The 21,853-nt window shown below is 44.0% G+C and overlaps 1 protein-coding gene across 3 annotated transcripts in view; it reads left to right on the top strand.

Annotated features, from left to right (window-relative positions):
* atad2b (ATPase family AAA domain containing 2B) overlaps window positions 1–21,853 on the top strand; it is a 132,778-nt gene that overhangs the window by 98,928 nt on the left and 11,997 nt on the right. For 2 of the 3 annotated variants that reach the window (XM_029733363.1, XM_029733277.1), the window contains exons 25-26: window positions 8,453–9,313; window positions 10,260–10,396. In XM_029733363.1, coding sequence (XP_029589223.1) covers window positions 8,453–9,313; window positions 10,260–10,396 — 998 coding nt within the window. The remainder of the gene's footprint in view (window positions 1–8,452; window positions 9,314–10,259; window positions 10,397–21,853) is intronic. The other variant, XM_029733448.1, reaches the window with a different exon arrangement.

The following is a 21,853-nucleotide window of genomic DNA, read 5'->3' as shown; positions in this document are numbered from 1 at the left end:
CTGTCTAGAAATCCTACTCTCATTTAGCTGAAAATTCTGCATGTAGGGGATGTTGGATTTAGTTTTGCTGGCATCTGAGAATTCTTCTATTTGAAGGCTTCTCTCATTTTGAGTAAGAACAATTGATTCTGTTTGGTGTTTCAGCATCTCCTTGATGTGTCTTGAGTTTCTATTTGCCTGGATATGTGGTTAGTTAGGTAACCTTGCCTACACCTACCTTGTCAAACAACTATTTAATAACACACGGATTCATTTCTAATTCTCACTGAAGAACAATGCGTCTCCACATCTAGCAAATGGAAAGGTGAGAAGAAAGAAAAAGGCGGGAATGAAGAGAGGATGTGACAAGAGAACGGGTGTAGCTTGAGTGTTATGACATCTCCTTAGGGAGCTTCCTAGGCGGTAATGCATTATGAATCACGATGAATCGATAGACACACGCAGAAGCCTTTCGTCTGTGCAGTGATGTGGCCAGTGTATTTTATATAGCAGTAAGATAAAGCTCCTAACTGGTGCTACTGAGGTAAATGATTTGTGGTAAATAATGTAGTAATTAGCGCCAGTGAGTACTGACATGGCGTAGTTCTGTATTGATTTTTCAGGAGATTACCCAGCTGTGGCGTTAGATCACTCCAATGGACCTTGACAATAATTAAAAGGGCTGGCAATCGGGCTTAATGCACGTCTCAAACACACACTGTGGACCAGGCATGTCTGACCTCACTACTTAGTAAAATACTTCACAGTGTGTGCTAGGTTTGCACATTTTGGGGAATATTCAGTGGTGGAAACTTTCTGTAGGAATTAACGGGAATATATGGGAATTAATGGAAATATATTTAAATGTGATGTTTTTTGCATTGGATATATTTACCATATCATATGGAGACATAAACATTTTATCTTATCATAAGTAGACATAACTGCAAATGATTAAATCCTTCCAATAGAAATTTTTAAAAAACGATTTAGTTACGAATTGAACTTTAATTAAATGAGTTGACTCTTCACATGGGATGATTTCACTGAACAACTAAAGAACGGGAATATTCAATGATCCCCAATGATCCATCTCATCTCCCAAAAATGTTTTCAACATACACCTGTAAAATGATAGGAAGACAACCAAAGCTTTACTTTCTTTCAGGCTTCCATGTCTTCTCAGCCTATTGCGTGCTTTGGCGTGTGGGTTCCCAAACAAGGACCAGTTGCGCCCTGAGGCAGCTGATGTTGGTGGGATTTGGAGGATGATGGAGGCAACAGGGGAACGAGCCTCAGATCCACAAAGTCCCTTCCACCAGGTGGCTGATCAGATATGTTGGCACGACTGCCATATTGCATTTCCATCCCAAAGCCCTTGCTTGGAAGTGTACTTTGCCAGACTGCTAAGAACCTTGCCCTCATCCAGGCCAAGGTGGCGAGACACGGTAGTGATGGCACCATAGGCCTTGTTGATCTCTGCACCAGACAGGATGCTCTTGCCAGCATACTTGGGGTCCAACAGGTACGCTGCGGCGTGTATGGACTTCAGGCAAAAGTCTTCACGCTTTTTGATGTATTTCAGAACTGCAGTTTCCTCTGCTTGGAGCAACAGTGAAGTGGGCAGGGCAGTACGGATTTATTCTTTTACATCTGCAAGCAGAGTCTGAACATCAGACAGGATGGCATTGTCTCCCTCAATCCGTGCAATGGCTACTGCTATAGGTTTCAGGAGTTTCAGGCTGCTTACCACTCTCTCCCATAATACATCATCCAGGAGGATCCTCTTGATGGGGCTGTCCATATCGGCAGACTGTGATATGGCCATATCTTGGAGAGACTCCTTCCCCTCCAGGAGACTGTCAAACATGATGACAACACCACCCCAACGGGTGTTGCTGGGCAGCTTCAATGTGGTGCTCTTATTCTTCTCACTTTGCTTGGTGAGGTAGATTGCTGATATAACTTGATGACCCTTCACATACCTAACCATTTCCTTGGCTCTCTTGTGGTGTGTATCCATTGTTTTCAGTGCCATGATGTCCTTGAGGAGCAGATTCAATGCATGAGCAGCACAGCCAATGGGTGTGATGTGAGGGTAGGACTCCTCCACTTTAGACCAAGCAGCCTTCATGTTCACAGCATTGTCTGTCACCAGTGCAAATACCTTCTGTGGTCCAAGGTCATTAATGACTGCCTTCGGCTCATCTGCAATGTAGGGATCGGTGTGTCTGTTGTCCATTGTGTCTGTGCTCTTGTAGAATACTGGTTGAGGGGTGGAGATGATGTAGTTAATTATTCCTTGCCCACGAACATTCGACCACCAATCAGAGATGATTGCAATAGTCTGCTTTCTCTATGATTTGCTTGACCTTCACTTGAACTCTGTTGAACTCTGCATCCAGCAAATTAGTAGATAAAGCATGTCTGGTTGGAGGGGTGTATGCTGGGCAAAGAACGTTCAGAAATTTCTTCCAATACACATTGCATGTCAGCATCAGAGGTGAACCAGTTTAATACACAGCTCGAGCAAGACATTCATCAGCATTTCTCTGACTACGTTCCTCCACATGGTGCTCCTGATTCCAGGAGGACCATGAGCTGTTGCTATTGATAAGGTGTCTTCATCATTTTCACCTCGAATAGAAGTAGACTGACTTTTATCAGAGGTTGCTTGTTGTGTGCACTGAGGGAACTTTATGAACTTGGCCAGATGATTCTGCATCTTTGTTGCATTCTTCATGTATGATTTGGCACAGTATTTGCAAATGTACACAGCTTTTCTTCTACATCAGCTGCAGTGAAATGTCATTTTCCAGTAAAGATTTTTAAAAATTGTTCTAAACAAAATACAATCCATGTACAGATAAATAGTTAAGTAGTTAGATTAAATAACTCCTTAGTAAGATGAATGTTTGATTTGAATGCCAAACGTCACATCTGGAGGAAACCTGCCACCATCCCTATGGTGAAGCATGGTGGTAGCAGCATCATGTTGGGACTTTTTTCAGCAGCAGGGACTGGTAGATTAGCCAGGATCGATGGAAAGATGAATTGAGTAAAGTACAGAGAGATCCTTGATGAAAACCTGCTCCAGGATGGTTCACCTTCTAACAGTAAAACGACCCTAAGCACACAGCCAAGACAACGCAAGAGTGGCTTCGGGACAAGTCTCTGAATGTCCTTGAGTGGTCCAGCCAGAGCCCGGGCTTGAACCCGATCTAAAACCTCTGGAGAGACCTGAAAATAGCTGAGCAGCGACGCCTCCTATCCAACCTGACAGAGCTTGAGAGGATCTGCAGAGAAGAATGGGAGAAACTCCCCCCAAATGCAGGTGTGCCGAGACTTGAGGCTGTAATCGCTGCCAAAGGTGTTTCAACAACGTATTGAAGAAAGAGTCTGAATACTTATGTAAATATGATATTTCAGTTTTTATTTTTAATACATATACAAAAAAATGTGAACCTGTTATTGCTGTGTCATTATGGGGTATTTTGTGTAGGTTGAGGAAAAACAACTATTTCATCCGTTTTAGAATAAGGCTGTAACGTAACAACGTGGAAAAAGTCAAGGGGTCTGAATACTTTCTGAATACACGTGGTAGTTAGACGAACAGAGAGCGCAAATGCACTTGGCCAAATCAATTCCAGTAATTAATGAATAATTATACATTTACTCTGACACGTTGTGACCCACCATTAAAGTGGGTCGCGACCCATACTTTAAGAATGGCTGGCCTAACTTAAAACATAGTATAGTAATAATGAGAGAACAAACATTTGCAAGTTAGACTTTAAACTAACCTCATATGTTTCTGCTTTACTTGACCAAAGTGTAAACAAAATAAATTGTGCTGTCAGGAAATCCCTTCAGGCAAATCAAACAGCCAATAATCTAGGCCTACACATAGGCTACTGTCAATACAAGTTAAACTATTATTCATAATATTGTTGAAGTGTTTATTAATGTTCTTGAATTGTGCAACGGTCATAAGCTCCCGCAGCAGCACTTTCAATACGCGGGAATAGAAAATAAGTTGGTGTCAGTTGTCTCACAAACAACTTTATTTTGAATGGCTTACTAATTGTGTGTGTGTGTGTGTGTGTATAATATGTCAACAACAATGAGATAAAACAAATGATTATTTAGCCTATAACATTCTTTGACACTTGAATGAACATTGGCTAATGGTAAAAACAGAGAGGCTTATCCTTTAGGCCAGTGGTTCCCAAACTTTTCATAGTCCCGTACCCCTTCAAACTTTCAACCTCCAGCTGCGTACCCCCTCGAGCACCAGGGTCAGCACACTCTCAAATGTTTTTTGCCATCATTGAAAGCCTGCCACACACACACACACTATACAATACATTTATTAAACATAATAATTAGTGTGTTTTTGTCACAACCCGGCTCTTGGGAAGTGATAAAGAGCTCTTATAGGACCAGGGCACAAATAATAATAATCAATAATTTTGCTCTTTATTTAAACATCTTACATATAAAACCTTATTTGTAAATTGAAAATTGTGAATAACTCACCACAGGTTAATGAGAAGGGTGTGCTTGAAAGGATGCACATAACTCTGCAATGTACTGGAGAGAGTCTCAGTCTTAAATAATTTTCCACACACAGTCTGTGCCTGTATTTAGTTTTCATGCTAGTGAGGGCCGAGAATCCCCTCTCACATAGGTACGTGGTTGCAAAGGGCATCAGTGTCTTAACAGCGCGATTTGCCAAGGCAGGATACTCTGAGCGCAGCCCAACCTGATTTAAACTACATTTTCACAGAACCGCTTGTTGCAGTTTCGATGTGGCTCTCTTGTTCAGATATCGGTAAGTGGACTGGAGGCAGGGCATGAAAGGGATAACGAATCCAGTTGTTTGTCATCCGTTTCGGGAAAGTACCTGCGTAATTGCGCACCCAACTCACTCAGGTGCTTTGCTATATCACATTTGACATTGTCCGTAAGCTTGAGTTCATTTGCACACAAAAAATCATACAATGATGGAAAGACCTGTGTGTTGTCCTTGTTAATGCAGACAGAAAAGAGCTCCAACTTCTTAATCATAGCCTCAATTTTGTCCCATTCATTGAATATAGTTGCGGAGAGTCCCTGTAATCCTAGATTCAGATCATATAGATGAGAAAAAACTCGTCATCTTGCAAGCGGTCAGACAAGTGAAAATAATGGTCAGTAAAGAAAACTTTAAGCTCGTCTCTCAATTCAAATAAACGTGTCAATACTTTGCCCTTTGATAACCAGCGCACTTCTGTATGTTGTAAAAGCGTTACATGGTCGCTCCCCATATCATTGCATAGTGCAGAAAATACACGCATTCAGGGGCCTTGCTATAACAAAGTTAACCATTTTCACTGTGTCCAAAACGTATTTCAAGCTGTCAGGCATTCCCTTGGCAGCAAGAGCCTCTCGGTGGATGCTGCAGTGTACCCAAGTGGCATTGAGAGCAACTCCACTATGTCTCCCTGTCATGGCTTTTGCGCATTCAGTAGATACCAACACATCTTGACCACCAAAGTCCATTTGATGTCACAAAGCTGTCCAGTACTTTAAAAATATTCCAGCTGTAATGCATAGAATTCACTGGCTTGTATGCGAAGCAGTAATTTTTTCAAAACATTTCCTGCCATGTCACTGATGCGTTGTGAAAGTGTTGTTTGATGAAGGCATTGTCTGTATAGTATTGGCTTTTCCCCCAGCATTGTCCCAGCAATATCCAAGGCAGCAGGAAGAATTAAGTCCTCCACAATAGTATGGGGCTTGCATGTTCAACCCCAGAGTAGCGAACTCCGCAGCATGATGGACGTTTGTGGTCTGTCCATTCTTTGCCCTGATAATCTTTTTGCATGTTCTGCTGGTTAACCTTTATCATTCGGCCTGAAACTGAAGAACTGCCAAACGGGAAGACCTGCTTTTCTTTCCCACTACGTCAGCCATCATTTTTTTCAGATTTAGCTATGCAGGCTATACTGTGGTTGCTAAGGCAGGCTATACTGTGGTTGCTAAGGCAGGCTATACTGTGGTTGCTAAGGCAGGCTATACTGTTATTATTTAATGAAATTGTTTTGGGCTTTTGTAGCAATTTAAATAAGAAGAAAGGCATGTATGCCCCAAATCACAGTTCTGGTATAACCAATGTGTCTTTTATATTGCCTTCTTCCCGCCAATGGACCCCTCCATGCGCAACTCACCCTGTGGCTGTAGTTTGGAAAAGGCAGCGTATAGAATCTGACCCTGCAGAAGTTTCACTGTGTCAAGCTTTACTACACCCTGTGACATGTTTACTGAACTTTCTCAGATGGCAGACTCTTGCTCCTACTCTCTAAGTTATTTTCATGTGTCAGTCACATCCCTGCAGCAGTAGCCTTGGCTACCACCTAAGTACTGTCTCTCTCCTTCTATCTCTCTGTCTCCCCATATCTCTCTCTCTCCCACTCTCTTTTCATCACTCTCCAGTTCTCTCTGATTATGACCAAAGGACCACAAAAGGAAATGCAGTCAGCATCTCAAACACTAGAATAATTTCTGCCGGACCACAGCGCTGTAGAAAGGGAGGGGTGGTCAGTCCAGTATGACAGACTTTTTGGCTAGAGAGCAAAAGGAAGTCTCTCCGCGTGAGGGAACAGCAGGAAAATCCAGTTTGGCTCTGAGATGTGGGGCAGATCTGGGGCTTCCTTCAATTGTTTTGAGTTAGAAGTTTGAGCTTCCTCCCTTTCTCTCTCGCCCGCTCTCGCTCTCAATGGTCTGCCTCATCCAACTAGCAATTACTCCCACAGCCCCTCTTTACGCGGGGCTAACTACCCTCACCTCCCCCTGTCATGTAGAACACAGACCACCACAATGTAGTGGACATCTGATGCCGCCCTTGTATTTAAGACCTGGCAGGGACAAGGCAACTCAGTTGCTAGGTGTTAGTCCACTGTCACGTCAGTCCAGTGAATTACCACTTAATGAAGGTCTATTTGTAAGGATTCACATCAGATTCAGATCAACCTGGGAAATTCATTTGTTCATGTGCTTAAAAATTATGTACATAAAACCCAGCAAACTACACAATATAATTAATTTCACCTAGTCATGGTCTTCCATTTAGTGTGTTAGAGCAGGGTCTGGAACAAAAGCCAGTTTAGTAGAGTCTGGTGTGTGTGGAAGCGGAACCAGTGTAGTAGAGTCTGGTGTGTGTGCAAGTGGAACCAGTGTAGTAGAGTCTGGTGTGTGTGCAAGTGGAACCAGTTTAGTAGATACTGGTGTGTGTGTGCAAGTGGAACCAGTTTAGTAGAGACTGGTGTGTGTGTGTGTGTGTGTGCAAGTGGAACCAGTTTAGTAGAGACTGGTGTGTGTGCAAGTGGAACCAGTTTAGTAGAGACTGGTGTGTGTGCAAGTGGAACCAGTTTAGTAGAGACTGGTGTGTGTGCAAGTGGAACCAGTTTAGTAGAGACTGGTGTGTGTGCAAGTGGAACCAGTTTAGTAGAGACTGGTGTGTGTGCAAGTGGAACCAGTTTAGTAGAGACTGGTGTGTGTGCAAGTGGAACCAGTTTAGTAGAGACTGGTGTGTGTGCAAGTGGAACCAGTTTAGTAGAGACTGGTGTGTGTGCAAGTGGAACCAGTTTAGTAGAGACTGGTGTGTATGCAAGTGGAACCAGTTTAGTAGAGACTGGTGTGTGTGCAAGTGGAACCAGTTTAGTAGAGACTGGTGTGTGTGCAAGTGGAACCAGTTTAGTAGAGACTGGTGTGTGTGCAAGTGGAACCAGTTTAGTAGAGACTGGTGTGTGTGCAAGTGGAACCAGTTTAGTAGAGACTGGTGTGTGTGCAAGTGGAACCAGTTTAGTAGAGACTGGTGTGTGTGCAAGTGGAACCAGTTTAGTAGAGACTGGTGTGTGTGCAAGTGGAACCAGTTTAGTAGAGACTGGTGTGTGTGCAAGTGGAACCAGTTTAGTAGAGACTGGTGTGTGTGCAAGTGGAACCAGTTTAGTAGAGACTGGTGTGTGTGCAAGTGGAACCAGTTTAGTAGAGACTGGTGTGTGTGCAAGTGGAACCAGTTTAGTAGAGACTGGTGTGTGTGCAAGTGGAACCAGTTTAGTAGAGACTGGTGTGTGTGCAAGTGGAACCAGTTTAGTAGAGACTGGTGTGTGTGCAAGTGGAACCAGTTTAGTAGAGACTGGTGTGTGTGCAAGTGGAACCAGTTTAGTAGAGACTGGTGTGTGTGCAAGTGGAACCAGTGTAGTAGAGACTGGTGTGTGTGTGCAAGTGGAACCAGTGTAGTAGAGACTGGTGTGTGCAAATGGTACCAGTTTAGTAGAGTCTGGTGTGTGTGCAAGTGGAACCAGTTTAGTAGAGACTGGTGTGTGTGTGTGTGTGTGTGTGTGTGTGTGTGCAAGTGGAACCAGTTTAGTAGAGACTGGTGTTCCATGTGACTGAACTAACCAAATGTTTTTTTTCTCTCTGCTTCCAGATCACATGAAGAGGAAAACGCGTCGGCGGCCATCTTGGGGGCGGGGCATCATCAGGAAGAAGAAGAACTACAAGAAGGGAATGGAGGAGGATGAAGGTGCGGAGCCTGAGCCAGAGACAGCGGGACCCAGCGATTCCTGTCTGACTCAGGATGAAGAGTCTTCTTGTGACACCATGGACCCTCAGCCCAACGGACACCACACACAAAGCATCTCCATGGAGGAAGAGCACTCCAACGTGGCACCTAGGGGCCGGAGCACAGAGACCGAGACACAGGGGGAGAGCAGCACAGGGACAGGGCCCAAGAAAGAAGAGACACCGGCTATAGACGACAAAGCCAAATCCACCTCCACAGACAAAGACCTCCAGTCTAAAAGCGAGTCTTCCCCATCTGAAAGGGAAGAGTCTCATTGTAAAGACGAGGAGCCTCAAGCCCAGGACAAGTTGATCCAGTCTGAAGGTGAGGGGTCATCTAAAGATGAATGTCTCCAGTCTAAAGTTAAGGGTACCCAGGCCGATGGCGAGAAGCCCCAAGCCAAGGCTGATGATCCCCAGGCGAAACACAAGGAGGCCCAGTCCAAGGCTGAGCAGCACTTGTCAGCCCCTAGGACGGCCACAGCGCCCCCTGTCCCTCGAGAGGAGTGTGTGAATGGGGATGAGTCCATGGACAGCTTGGACTCGCAGGCCCTCAAGAGCTCTGAGACAGAGGAAGGTCCTACAGAGGGCACAGGTGAGGGGGCGGAGGGGAAAGATGATGTGTTGATGTCTGCAGAGAGCAGAGGTATTCAGGAGCGCCCTCCTCAGGACGGGAGGAAAGGAGACATGGAGACGGGCGAGGAGGATCATGAGCAGGATAGAGAAGGTACTGAGAGGTTATCTGTGGCTAACTTCTACCTACTCCTAGAATCCTGACTTGATATATGCTAACTATATCTGTCTAAATTTGACTTGTGTAAATATTGCATCATGTCAATGGGTTAATTTGAGTTACTCTGAGTTACTTGTACAGATGATCTGTTCTGATCCTTCCCCCAGAGAGCACCAGACAACCTAGAAACACATCCCCAGATTTTAACAGGCAGTCTAACCTCAAAAGAGTTTGCTTGTAAAATGACAGGACATGAATAATCCCAGAAGTATGGCATGTGAAATGTTTTCCTTTAGTCTACAGACAGCATATTTCAATTATACTCTCAAAAGCTGCTGAGGTCGTGTACCTTTGTAGAATATCCAAAACCACCCTCGATTTATTCTCAAAAAAAGGTTTTACTGTGAAAAATGTCACACGGTTGGCTCTTTTTCTCCCTCACATTTTTTCTTTGGCCTTGGACCGTTTGCCATTGATTTAGTGGCGTGTAGTGTCTGGGACAAGTGTGTGTGTGTGTGTGTGTGTGTGTGTGGTGTCTGGGACAAGCCAATAGGCCTGTCTGTGTGCGTGTGTGATAAGCCAATATGCCTGTGTGTGTGATTAACGACTCAGGACTGGATTGGAAGCCCTGAGCTACTGGGTGATTTGGGAGGCCTGGAGTATTAGTGGTGGCTGGATCCTACAGACAGTGTATTACCACTCAGGCTGGTAAACTAGAAGCCAGCAGATCACAGGCTGCGTATGTAGCGGGCCAGCTATTCTTGTTCTCTTTGGTTGTCAGGCCTTTGCTTCAATTCGAACTAGCCCTGGTTTGTGAATAGTCTTTGTCATATGGTATGATCTCCTAACCTACCTGGTTAATTATGGTATATAAACAATTATAGGTCAAAGGTGATTGTAGGTGGGCTGTCGTTTACCTGTTCTCTCTTTCTGTTTCAAGGCGGGTCCAAGGGAAGGAAGTGCAGAAAGAGTCAATCAGAGCAGTCGAAGGGTTCGGCTGACATGACAGAGGAAGAGTCTCCACAGATCCCTCCCACTCCGCCACCTCCACTAGTGGTCGATCATCAGCGACTCACAGTAAGTGTTATATGTGTGTGTGGCCATGTTCTGTGTCATGCTGATGAGAGGGGAGGTGGGGGATTGAGGGGTGGAGTAGAGGACAGCATGGGGATTGAAGGAAGGAGAGAGAGTGATTGGGGGGTGGAGGATGGGGGACTCAATCATGGGAGACTGGCCCCTAATCCTCCCCAGGATTCAGGCCTCTCTGGGGCTGCTGGTGTCACTCTCTCCCTTCTCAGATGGATGCTCCTGATTTCTTAGACTAATATCGTCTCCTCTCGGAGAACCCAGTCTGCCCTCACTTTCTCGCTCTGTGTGCTCTACGAGACACACTTTAAATCCCTGTCATCCCAGAGAGGACCGATCCAATTTAAGTGGCAGACAGCAGTGCATCTCTGATGCAACTCCACGTCTTCACTCAATCAACAGGTGTTGTTTCTTCCATACAGCCATTTTAAGAACGTAGCCAGGACATGACTCAAACATGAGGCATTCTGCGCTTTCTACTCTCCAGCTACCCGCTCCGGCAAGTTGGTCTCCGAATTGATTGACAGGATAGGAAAGTGAATATGTGCAGCGGTTTCCAGACACTTTACACAGTCACGCGTATGTTCCACCTAATTCCCTGGGTGTAAATTGGGGCTTCGCTCTCTTCTCTCTACCGACCGACCAAACGGCCCTGGTATGAACAGGAAGAAGCAGCATGGTTGTAGTCTAATTGGTGTAAAATAAGTGCTTCTCTGACGTGCTCTCCATCCCTGTGTTCACTCTTCCTATATCCCACTGTGACATCACCCACATCCCCTGCTATCAAAGCGTTATCTCGCCTTGGTTACCTTTGCCCCAGGGGGTAACGGAGATTGAGGGGTGCGCGGTTTCCACCTTGCCTCTCCCGTCGCGTCTCTCAAAGTGATTGACGGGTCTGATCCTTCCGTCTGGTCACAGGTGGGTCGTGTTTGGCCGATGCTCCCGATTTAAAAAATAAAATAATAATAAAATAATACTAATAAAAATACGGTGCGCCACAGAGTCGCGGGTGGCTGCCACCACGAACCGTGGGAACGCTCCCTCCCTATGAACGCAGACTGCGCTAATCTGGAGGCTTATTTGTTAGGCGATGGAAAAACAGGAGATATCTTTAAGACAGATTGTGAAAAGAGGGCACTGTGTATAATTGCTTTTTCATCCACCCGGCTTACGGAACAAATTGAATTTCCGGTGAGCGGGGTGCGAGTCTACGTTTAAGGCTGATATCTCCACAGTGGTCGGGTATGGCTGGCTCGCTGCCTGATACGTATTAGGAGGGGAGTGGTGTGCCACGTTCCGTTCCTCCTCTCTACTTCTCTTTCATTTATATTCATTAATTGGAGGTCTCATTACTTCTGACATTTAACTTGGATGGCAGGGCCCCTGAAATCCCTTTTGGAAGTAAGCACAGCATGAACTCTGCTAGTTCCTTCAGTCACACAGGTTCTACTAGGCAGATGTTTGTCACCAGCAGTGTTCTTCAGCCATGCTCCTGGAGAGCTACATGGTTTGCAGGCTTTTGTTACAGCCCAGCACCAACACACCTGATTCTACTAATTAGCCTACTTATTGGTGGTTAGTTGAATCTGGATGTTAATGCTGAGCTGGAAGAAGGGGGGGATCGATACTGTTGCATATCGCAACATTCTTTTGGGATGATATTATCGATATTTGATTGCAAGTACAAAATCTAACATACTTATTAGCTAGTGCTTGTCGGCTATACCTGAGCAACTCTTATTCTCTTACTTATTCTCCTCTTCATCTTCTTGGAGAATTCCCAGCCCTTGAAAATGTGCACATCCCCAGGACCAGGTTGAAGAAACCTAATGAAGCACTTTCGTTGTGCATTACTCCCAGACCCCTCTGTTTCATGAATAATCAGCCACACTGACAGACAGAACCTTCTCATAAGTGCCAGGGCTCTAGGCAGCGACCGTTTAGTTGCATTTTGCAACCCTTTGACTTGGCTGTGCAACCAAATCATGGGCTGGTGCCACCATTTGAAAAAGTTAGACACCAGTGCCACCAGGGGAAAATGTTAGTCTTGAGCACTGAGTGACCTAGATTACAGCAGAATTATCATCTATTAGGGAATCAAATCTCATCCCATTATTTATATCCACCTCCCCAAAGAACACACAGGCTTTGCTACAAGAGCAGGCAGGGCAATTTTCCTTAATGTGTTACGCAGCTGCAAATGTCCAGTGTGCATATATAGGCTGTCACACTGACGAGTCCTCTCTCTCCCCTGATGTCTAACTATTACAGCATGTCAAGATTTCCCATTTCAGAGCTGTCCGTCCACAGAAATAGCCCCATTGTCAGTTTGTCATCTCTGCCCATTTCCAACACTAATAACAGCAGAGAGAGTGAGAGAGAACGCCTGCTAGGGGAAGAAAACTGCTTAATGGCCGGTGCCAGGAGCCAAGCGTTTTGATTGTCAATAAAAATAAATAACTTTTGGAGTGCTTGCTTCCTTTTCATTTTTATTCATCCCCGTTGATGTTCTTGACAGCGCGGTCATTTGCATGTGATAACAGCTTTCCATTTGGAGGACTGGCGTTTTGAAAAGGCTTTCATCCACGTCAGGATCCAGCTACATCAGCACATCAGGAAAACACAACACATGCGTGCGCTTCCACACACACACCCAAAAAGAAAGCAGTCATCCGCTCCTCATGTCCAAAACCACTCTCTGTGAGTGACTAGCACACACACTGCACATAGTCCTGTTTTTCCCCTCTCTAATGCACATTGTCAAAAGCCTTTCTCTGAGAAAGGGTGTTGAGTGGCATAATGCGTTCATTTATGTCCAAGCTGTCAGGTTGGCTCTAACTGTCTGAGGCTGTTTGGTTTTGCTTTTGACTAAATACTGAAGATGGAAGGAGAGGAGTGAAGAGAGGGAGTGGAAGAAGAGAGGAAAGAAACCGAGGGAGAGGAGGAGGTAGAAAAGGAAGGAGTAGAGGGAGAAAAGCACGAGGGGAGAATAGATTGGAGTCCAATGTTTTGTCAGATAACAGCAAGCTATAGACAGACTCTACAGAGAGGTTAATTGCTGACCTCATCCACTTGTAAGTTTGTTATTGTGGCTTTAAGAGCTGAGAACAACTCCAGCAATCAGTCGCTCGCTCGCTCACAAACTCAAGTATACTCTCAATAAGCACTGCTGGAGTCAATATTGCACAGGAGTCACTGGTGTAACTGAGTTTCTCTGGACCCCTACAAGGTCAGAGTCCCCTCCACCCCTAATCTAAAATAAAACAAATTGAATGTGTCACCCAGACAGCCACTCACAAAGTATTGACTACCGATCGCTGTCCATGGTGCTGAAATTGTGACGTCTATGAAGCTGCATGCCTAATGATGATAGGCTTTCTGTGGTGCCAGAGCTGGTACATTGCCTTCAGAAAGTACAATGAGGGGAAAAAAGTATTTGATCCCCTGCTGATTTTGTACGTTTGCCCACTGACAAAGAAATGATCAGTCTATAATTTTAATAGATCAGTCTATAATCTTATTTCCCTCATTAAAATGCAAATCAATTTATAACATTTTTGACATGCGTTTTTCTGGATTTTTTTGTTGTTCTGTCTCTCACTGTTCAAATAAACCTACCATTACTTTTTTCCCTCACTGTATTCATACCCCTTGACTTATTTCACATTTAGTTGTTACAGCCTGAATTCAAAATTGATTATATATATATTTTATCTACATACAATACCCCAAAATGACAAAGTGAAACATGTTTTTAGGCATTTTTGCAAATTTATTGAAAATGAAATACAGAAATATCTAATTTACGTAAGTATGCACAGCCCTGAGTTAATGCTTTGTAGAAGCACTTTTGGCAATGATTACCGCTGAGAGTCTTTCTGGGTAAGTCTCTAAGAGCTTTCCACACCTAGATAATGCAACATTTGCGCATTATTCTCTTAAAAATTCTTCAAGCTCTATGAGTTGGTTGTTAATCATTGCTAGACCACCATTTTCAGGTCTTGTCATCGATTTTTCAAGTAGATTGAAGTCAAAACGGTAACTCTGCCACTCAGGAACACAGAGACAGCAGGGGTTCAAACTTTAGATCCCAGTTCCTACATTTGAATATTACAATTAATTTTATCAAACAAAACTATGCTACATTTTATCTCTGGGACCTTCAGGATAATAAATCAGACCAAGATTACTGAATGTAAGTACATTATTTACCTTCAGATGTGAATGTTATAAACCAGTTGCCGTGATAAGTGTTTTGTTGTTGTGCACTCTCCTCAAACAATAGCATGGTATTTTTTCACTGTAATAGCTACTTTAAATTGGACACTGCAGTTAGATTAACACTAATTTAAGCTTTCTGCCCATATAAGACATGTCTATTTCCCGAACTTTGGCGGTTGTTTACGCCATTCTAGTCACATTAGCGCCCGTTAGCAACAACCGTAGAGGTTATTAATTCACCATGCTCAAAGGGATATTCAATGTCTGCTTTTTTTATTTATTTCTACCCATCTACTAATTAGTAGCCATTTGCGAGGCATTGGAAAACCTCCCTGGTCTTTGTGTTTGAAATTCACTGCTTGACTGAGGAACCTTTAAAATGATCTGTATGTATGGGGTACAGAGATGAGGTAGTCATTCAAAAATTATGTTAGACTATTAGCCTCTTACATCTAGATGTTCCGCTAGCGGAACACCGCTCCAATATCCAATGATAGGGCGTGACGCGAATTACAAACTCCTCAAAAATCCAAAAACTTCCATTTTTCAAACATATGACTATTTTACACCATTTTAAAGACAACTCTCCTTTATCTAACCACATTGTCCGATTTCAAAAAGGCTTTACAACGAAAGCAAAACATTAGATTATGTCAGGAGAGTACCCAGCCAGAAATAATCACACACCCATTTTTCAAGCTAGCATATAATATCACAAAAAACAAAACCACAGCTAAATGCAGCACTAACCTTTGATGATCTTCATCAGATGACACTCCTAGGACATTATGTTATACAATACATGCATGTTTTGTTCAATCAAGTTCATATTTATATCAAAAAACAGCTTTTTACATTAGTATGTGACGTTCAGAACTAGCATTCCCCCCGAACACTTCCGGTGAATTTACTAAATTACTCACGATAAACGTTCACAAAAAACAAAACAATTATTTTAAGAATTATAGATACAGAACTCCTTTATGCAATCGCTATGTCCGATTTTAAAATAGCTTTTCGGTGAAAGCACATTTTGCAATATTCTGAGTAGATAGCCCGGCCATCATGGCTAGCTATTTTGACACCCACCAAGTTTGGCACTCACCAAACTCAGATTTACTATAAGAAAAATTGGATTACCTTTGCTGTTCTTCGTCAGAATGCACTCCCAGGACTTCTACTTCAACAACAAATGTTGGTTTGGTTCCAAATAATCCATAGTTATATCCAAATAGCTGCGTTTGTTCTTGCGTTCAAGACACTATCCGAAGGGTGACGCGCCGGCGCGTATCGTGACAAAAAAATTCAAAATATTCCATTACCGTACTTCAAAGCATGTCAAACGCTGTTTAAAATCAATTTTTATGCGATTTTTCTCGTAAAATAGCGATAATATTCCGACCGGCGTTGTTGTTTTCGTTCAAAGACTGAAAATGTAAAATGGACTCTTCACGTGCACGCGCGCACCCGTGTCATTGTTCTCAGATCGACCACTATCCAAATGCGCTACTGTTTTTAGGCCAGGGACTGCAGAGTCATCATTCAACGTTCTGGCGCCTTCTGAGAGCCTATGGGAGCCTTAGAAAATGTCACATTACAGCAGAGATCCTCTGTTTTCGATAAAGATGCCCTAGAAGGCCAAGAAATGGTCAGAGAGGGCACTTCCTGTATGCAATCTTCTCAGGTTTTGGCCTGCCATATGAGTTCTGTTATACTCACAGACACCATTCAAACAGTTTTAGGAACTTTAGGGTGTTTTCTATCCAAATCAAACAATTATATGCATATTCTAGTTTCTGGGCAGGAGTAATAACCAGATTAAATCGGTACGTTTTTTATCCGGCCGTGAAAATACTGCCCCCTATCCTAAACAGGTTAGCGCACACACGCCCATGCAACTTATTATGTGACTTGTTAAGCACATGTTTTACTCCTGAAGATATTTAGGCTTGCTGTGTCAAAGGGGTTGAACACTTATTGACTGAAGATATTTCAGCTTTTCATTTGAAATTCATTTGTAAAAAAACTTTGACATTATGGGATATTGTGTGTAGGCCAGTTAAACAAAATCTAAATGTAATCAATTTTAAGGCTGTAACACAACAACATTTTGAAAAAGTCAAAGGGTGTGAGTACTTTCTGTAGGCACTGTATAGCTATAAACAATGTCGCTATGCTGCCATTTTTAGACTGCTGGCTGGTGGCAATAATGTCATTACTTATTCAATAATTAAAGTTGGAAATTCAAACATTGTAAAATGTATTTTTGATGCAGCAGCATACTAATCAGCTAGTTTAGAATATACAACTGTCCTGTAGGCTATAGGCTACCTGAACCTGCATGACATGAGCCATCCTCTCGCTCTCTCCCAGCTTGGATAGAAGATGTTGTGCAAAAAAACAGTCTATTAATGCCAGATAATAACCAGTCCAACCTCAAAACACTAGCTTACTAGGGATTGTTTCATTATGCAGCCTACTATTATGCAGCCTACTCTACCATATCACTGGATTCCTGCAACCCGCCTCACCCAATGTGGTACGGATCTGTTATTTTTATTCCTTATAACTGGAACTTCCATCAGGAGCTAGCCAGCTAACTAGCTACTAGTCATTGTTAGACACGGCTAGCGGTCCTCGCCTTTTTTCCCTGCATCAGCCAGCCTTAGCTCGGACAATCACATACCAGTCTGAACAGCCCGATATCAACCCAGAGCATATCAGACTGCTTCTCTACCATAACACCGGATTTCTGCAGCTCTGGATCATTACACCGGAACGTTACTCCGGATCATTGCAGCTAGCTAGCTGCAAACGAGTGGCTACTGTTAGCTAACTCCTCTGTCCCGAAGCAAGCACCAGCTAGCCTCGAGCTAGGCCTGTATACCACCTAATTCTAGGGCTACAATACCTCCTTTGCAAATTGGCCTGGACCCTTTATTGTCGACACGGAGCCCCGCCGATCCATCACGACTGGACTGCTGACGTGATCTCAACAGGCTATTCTGTTACGATATCGCTGAAGAACCATCTACTAGCCCCGGCCCGCTAGCTTTTCTGAACACTGTGTCCCCTGCTCGCCTAGCGTAGTAGTGACTACCGAACAGCACCCTGACTCAACTATTGCTGCTCATTTGACCCTATGATCACTCGGCTACACAGCTGATGCCCCCTGGACTATTTCAATAACACGGTACCTAATTTTGTTTACCTGTCGGCCCCAGCCTCGAACTCAGGTCCTGTGTGTACCTAACTGACCCGCTCTGCCTGTTCATCTCCATTTACCCGTTGTTGTCTTAGCTCTCCTGATCAACACCTGTGATTGCTATATGCCTCTGTCAATATGCCTTGTCTAATGCTGTCTTGGGTAGTTTTTGTTTTATTTCACTGTAGAGCCCTCAGTCCCGCTCAAAATGCCTTAGATAGCTCTGTGTTCCACCCCACACACATGCGGAGACCACATCTAGGTTAACTGATGCCTCCAGAGACGAAACCTCTCTCACATCGTCACCCAACGCATAGGTTTACCTCCACTGTACTCACATCCTACCATACTTGTCTGTACATTATGCCTTGAACCTATTCAACCACGCCCAGAAATCTGCTCCTTTTATTCTCTGTTCCGAACGCACCAGACGACCAGTTCTTATAGCCTTTAGCCGTACCCTTATCCTACTCCTCCTCTGGTGATGTAGAGGTTAACCCAGGCCCCCAGTACTACTCCCATTCCCCAGGCGCTCTCATTTGTTGACTTCTGTAACCGTAAAAGCCTTGGTTCATGCATGTTAACATCTGAAGCCTCCTCCCAAAGTTTTTTTTTCACTCCTTTAGCTCACTCCGCTAATCCTGATGTCCTAGGCGTGTCTGAATCCTGGCTTAGGAAGGCCACCAACTACAACATTTCCACCAAGATAGAACTGCCAAAGGGGGTGGAGTTGCAATCTACTGCAGAGACCATCTGCAGAGTTCTGTCATGCTATCTAGGTCTGTGCCCAAACAGTTCAAGCTTCTACTTTTAAAAATCCACCTTTCCAGAAATAAGTCTCTCACTGTTTGTTGCTTGTTATAGACCCTCAGCACCCAGCTGTGCCCTGGACACCACATGTGAATTAATCGCCCCCCATTTATCTTCAGAGTTTGTACAGTTAGGTGACCAAAACTGGGATATGCTTAACACCCCGGCTGTCCTACAATCTAAGCTAGATGCCCTCAATCTCTCACAAATTATCATGGAACCTACCAGGTACAACCCTACATCCGTAAACACGGGCACCCTCATACATATCATCCTTACCAACCTGCCCTCTAAATACACCTCTGCTGTCTTCAACCAGGATCTCAGTGATCACTGCCTCATTGCCTGCGTCCGTAATGAGTCCGCGGTCAACGACCATCACTGTCAAACGCTCCCTAAAATACTTCAGCAAGCAGGCCTTTCTAATCGACCTGGCCCGGGTATCCTGGAAGGATATTGACTTCATTCTGTCAGTAGAGGATGCCTGGTTATTCTTTAAAAGTGCTTTCCTCAACATCTTAATTAAGCATGCCCCATTCAAAAAAAATGGAACCAGGAACATATATAGCCCTTGGTTCACTCCAGACCTGACTGCCCTTAACCAGCACAAAAACATCCTGTGGCGTACTGCATTAGCATCGAATAGCCCCCGCGATATGCAACTTTTCAAGGAAGTTAGGAACCAATATACACAGGCAGTTAGGAAAGCAAAAGCTAGCTTTTTCAAACAGAAATTTGCATCCTGTAGCATGAACTCCAAAAAGTTCTGGGACACTGTAAAGTCCATGGCGAATGAGAGCAGCACCTCCCAGCTGCCCACTGCACTGAGACTAGGAAACACTGTCACCATCGATAAATCCATGATAATTGAGAATTTCAAGAAGCATTTTTGACGGCTCGCCATGCTTTCCACCTGGCTACCCCACAGCTCTGCACCCCCCACAGCAACTTGCCCAAGCACCTTCTCCACTATGCGTTCTGGTTTCCGAGCTGGTCATGGGTGCACCTCAGCCACGCTCAAGATCCTAAACGATATCATAACCGCCATCGATAAAAGACAATACTGTGCAGCCATATTCACCGACCTGGCCAAGGCTTTCGACTCTGTCAATCACAGCATTCTTATTGGCAGACTCAACAGCCTTGGTTTCTCAAATGACTGCCTTGCCTGGTTCACCAACTACTTCTCAGAGTTCAGTGTGTCAAATCGGAGGGCCCGTTGTCCGGACCTCTGGCAGTCTCTATGGGGTGCCACATGGTTTAATTCTCAGGCCGACTCTTTTCTCTGTATACATCATAAACTCTTATACTCTCTACATATACTCTTGCTTCTCTGATCCACCTCTACGCAGATGACACCATTCTGTAAACATCTGGCCCTTCTTTGGACACAGTGTTAACAAACTTCCAGATGAGCTTCAATGCCATACAACTCTCCTTCCGTGGCCTCCAACTGCTCTTAAATGCAAGTAAAACTGAATGCATGCTCTTCAACCGATCGCTGCCCGCACCTGCCCGCCCGTCTAGCATCACTACTCTGGACGGTTCTGACTAAGAATATGTGGACATCTACAAATACCTAGGTGTCTGGTTAGACTGTAAACTCTCCTTCCAGATTCATATCAAGCATCTCCAATCCAAAATTAAATCTAGAATCGGCTTCCTATTTCGCAACAAAGCATCCTTCACTCATGCTGCCAAATATACCCTCGTAAAACTGACTATCCTACCGATCCTTGACTTAGGCAATGTCATTTACAAAAAAGTCTCCAACACTCTAGTCAGCAAATTGGATGCAGTCTTTCACAGTGCCATCCGTTTTGTCACCAAAGCCCCATATACTACCCACCACTGCGACCTGCATGCTCTCGTTGGCTGGCCCTCGCTTCATATTCGTTGCAAAACCCACTGGCTCCAGGTCATCTATAAGTCTTTGCTAGGTAAAGCCCCGCCTTATCTCAGCTCACTGCTCACCATAGCAGCACCCACCCGCAGCACGCGCTCCAGCAGGTATATTTCACTGGTCACCCCTAAAGCCAACTCCTCTTTTGGCCGCCTTTCCTTCCAGTTCTCTGCTGCCAATGACTGGAACGAATTGCAAAAATCACTGAAGCTGGAGACTCATATCTCCCTCACTAACTTTAAGCATCAGCTGTCAGAGCAGCTTACAGATCATTGCACCTGTACACAGCCCATCTGTAAATCGCCCACCCAACTACCGCTTCCCCATATCATTTTTTTGCTCCTTTGCACCCCAGTATCTCTACTTGCACATTCTTCTGCTCATCTATCACTCCAGTGTTTAATTGCTAAATTGTAATTATTTTGCCACTATGTCCTATTTATTGCCTTACCTTCCTAATCTTACTTCATTTGCACACACTGTATATAGACTTTTCTATTGTGTTATTGACTGTATGTTTGTTTATTCCATGTGTAACTCTGTTTGTGTTGCGTCACATTGGCTAGGTCGCAGTTGTAAATTAAAACTTGTTCTCAACTCTCCTACCTGATTAAATAAAGGTCAAATAAAATAAATACATCTATAGCTATTTATAAAAACTACAAATTAAAGTAGTCTGCTTGAGGATAAATGCAGCCACTATGTATTGTTGAACTCGGTGAACAGTTTTCAAAGTTTTTTTAACTCAGTTTTGTCTGGCTAATAGCCTGCAATATTCAAGGTCATTTAAATCAAATTAGATCCAAATTGAGACTCTCCTGAAGTCCTCCTTTTTTGTGTTAAAATGTTTTCACCATGGCCTGTAGGTCCTGGTTGCGGGACCAACAGTTTTCTATACTGAGTATTGCCAACCCAGAGAGTCTTTCCTGACACATTGTGCATTATTTGTCCATGGCGCTGCACACAATTTAAACTAAGTCTTGAGTGATGCATGCCAAGATATACCAGAGATAAGGGACTGTTGATATTGGAACCACACAACTCAAACGCTTGTTCACCAATATGAATTAAATCACAAACTGCTAATTTTGTTCAAGCCCTCAAGAAGTGCTGTCCACTGATGATCATCTGTTTGCATCTGCCAATTTTATTGGCTGTCCAGTATCCAGACGACCTGTCCGCAGAGCTTCCTATACAGTTAGTCTCTTTCCATGATTTGTTGAGGCCAGCAATTAAGGAGAATGAGTGGCTCGAAGATGTCGCTGAACTGCTGTACTTGAAGCACCAATCCCTTCTGCCCAATTTCCCT

The sequence above is a fragment of the Salmo trutta genome, chromosome 1 (genome assembly GCF_901001165.1).
Source record: "Salmo trutta chromosome 1, fSalTru1.1, whole genome shotgun sequence".
Taxonomy (NCBI): Eukaryota; Metazoa; Chordata; class Actinopteri; order Salmoniformes; family Salmonidae; genus Salmo; species Salmo trutta.
This window is presented reverse-complemented; position numbering and strand designations above follow the sequence as displayed.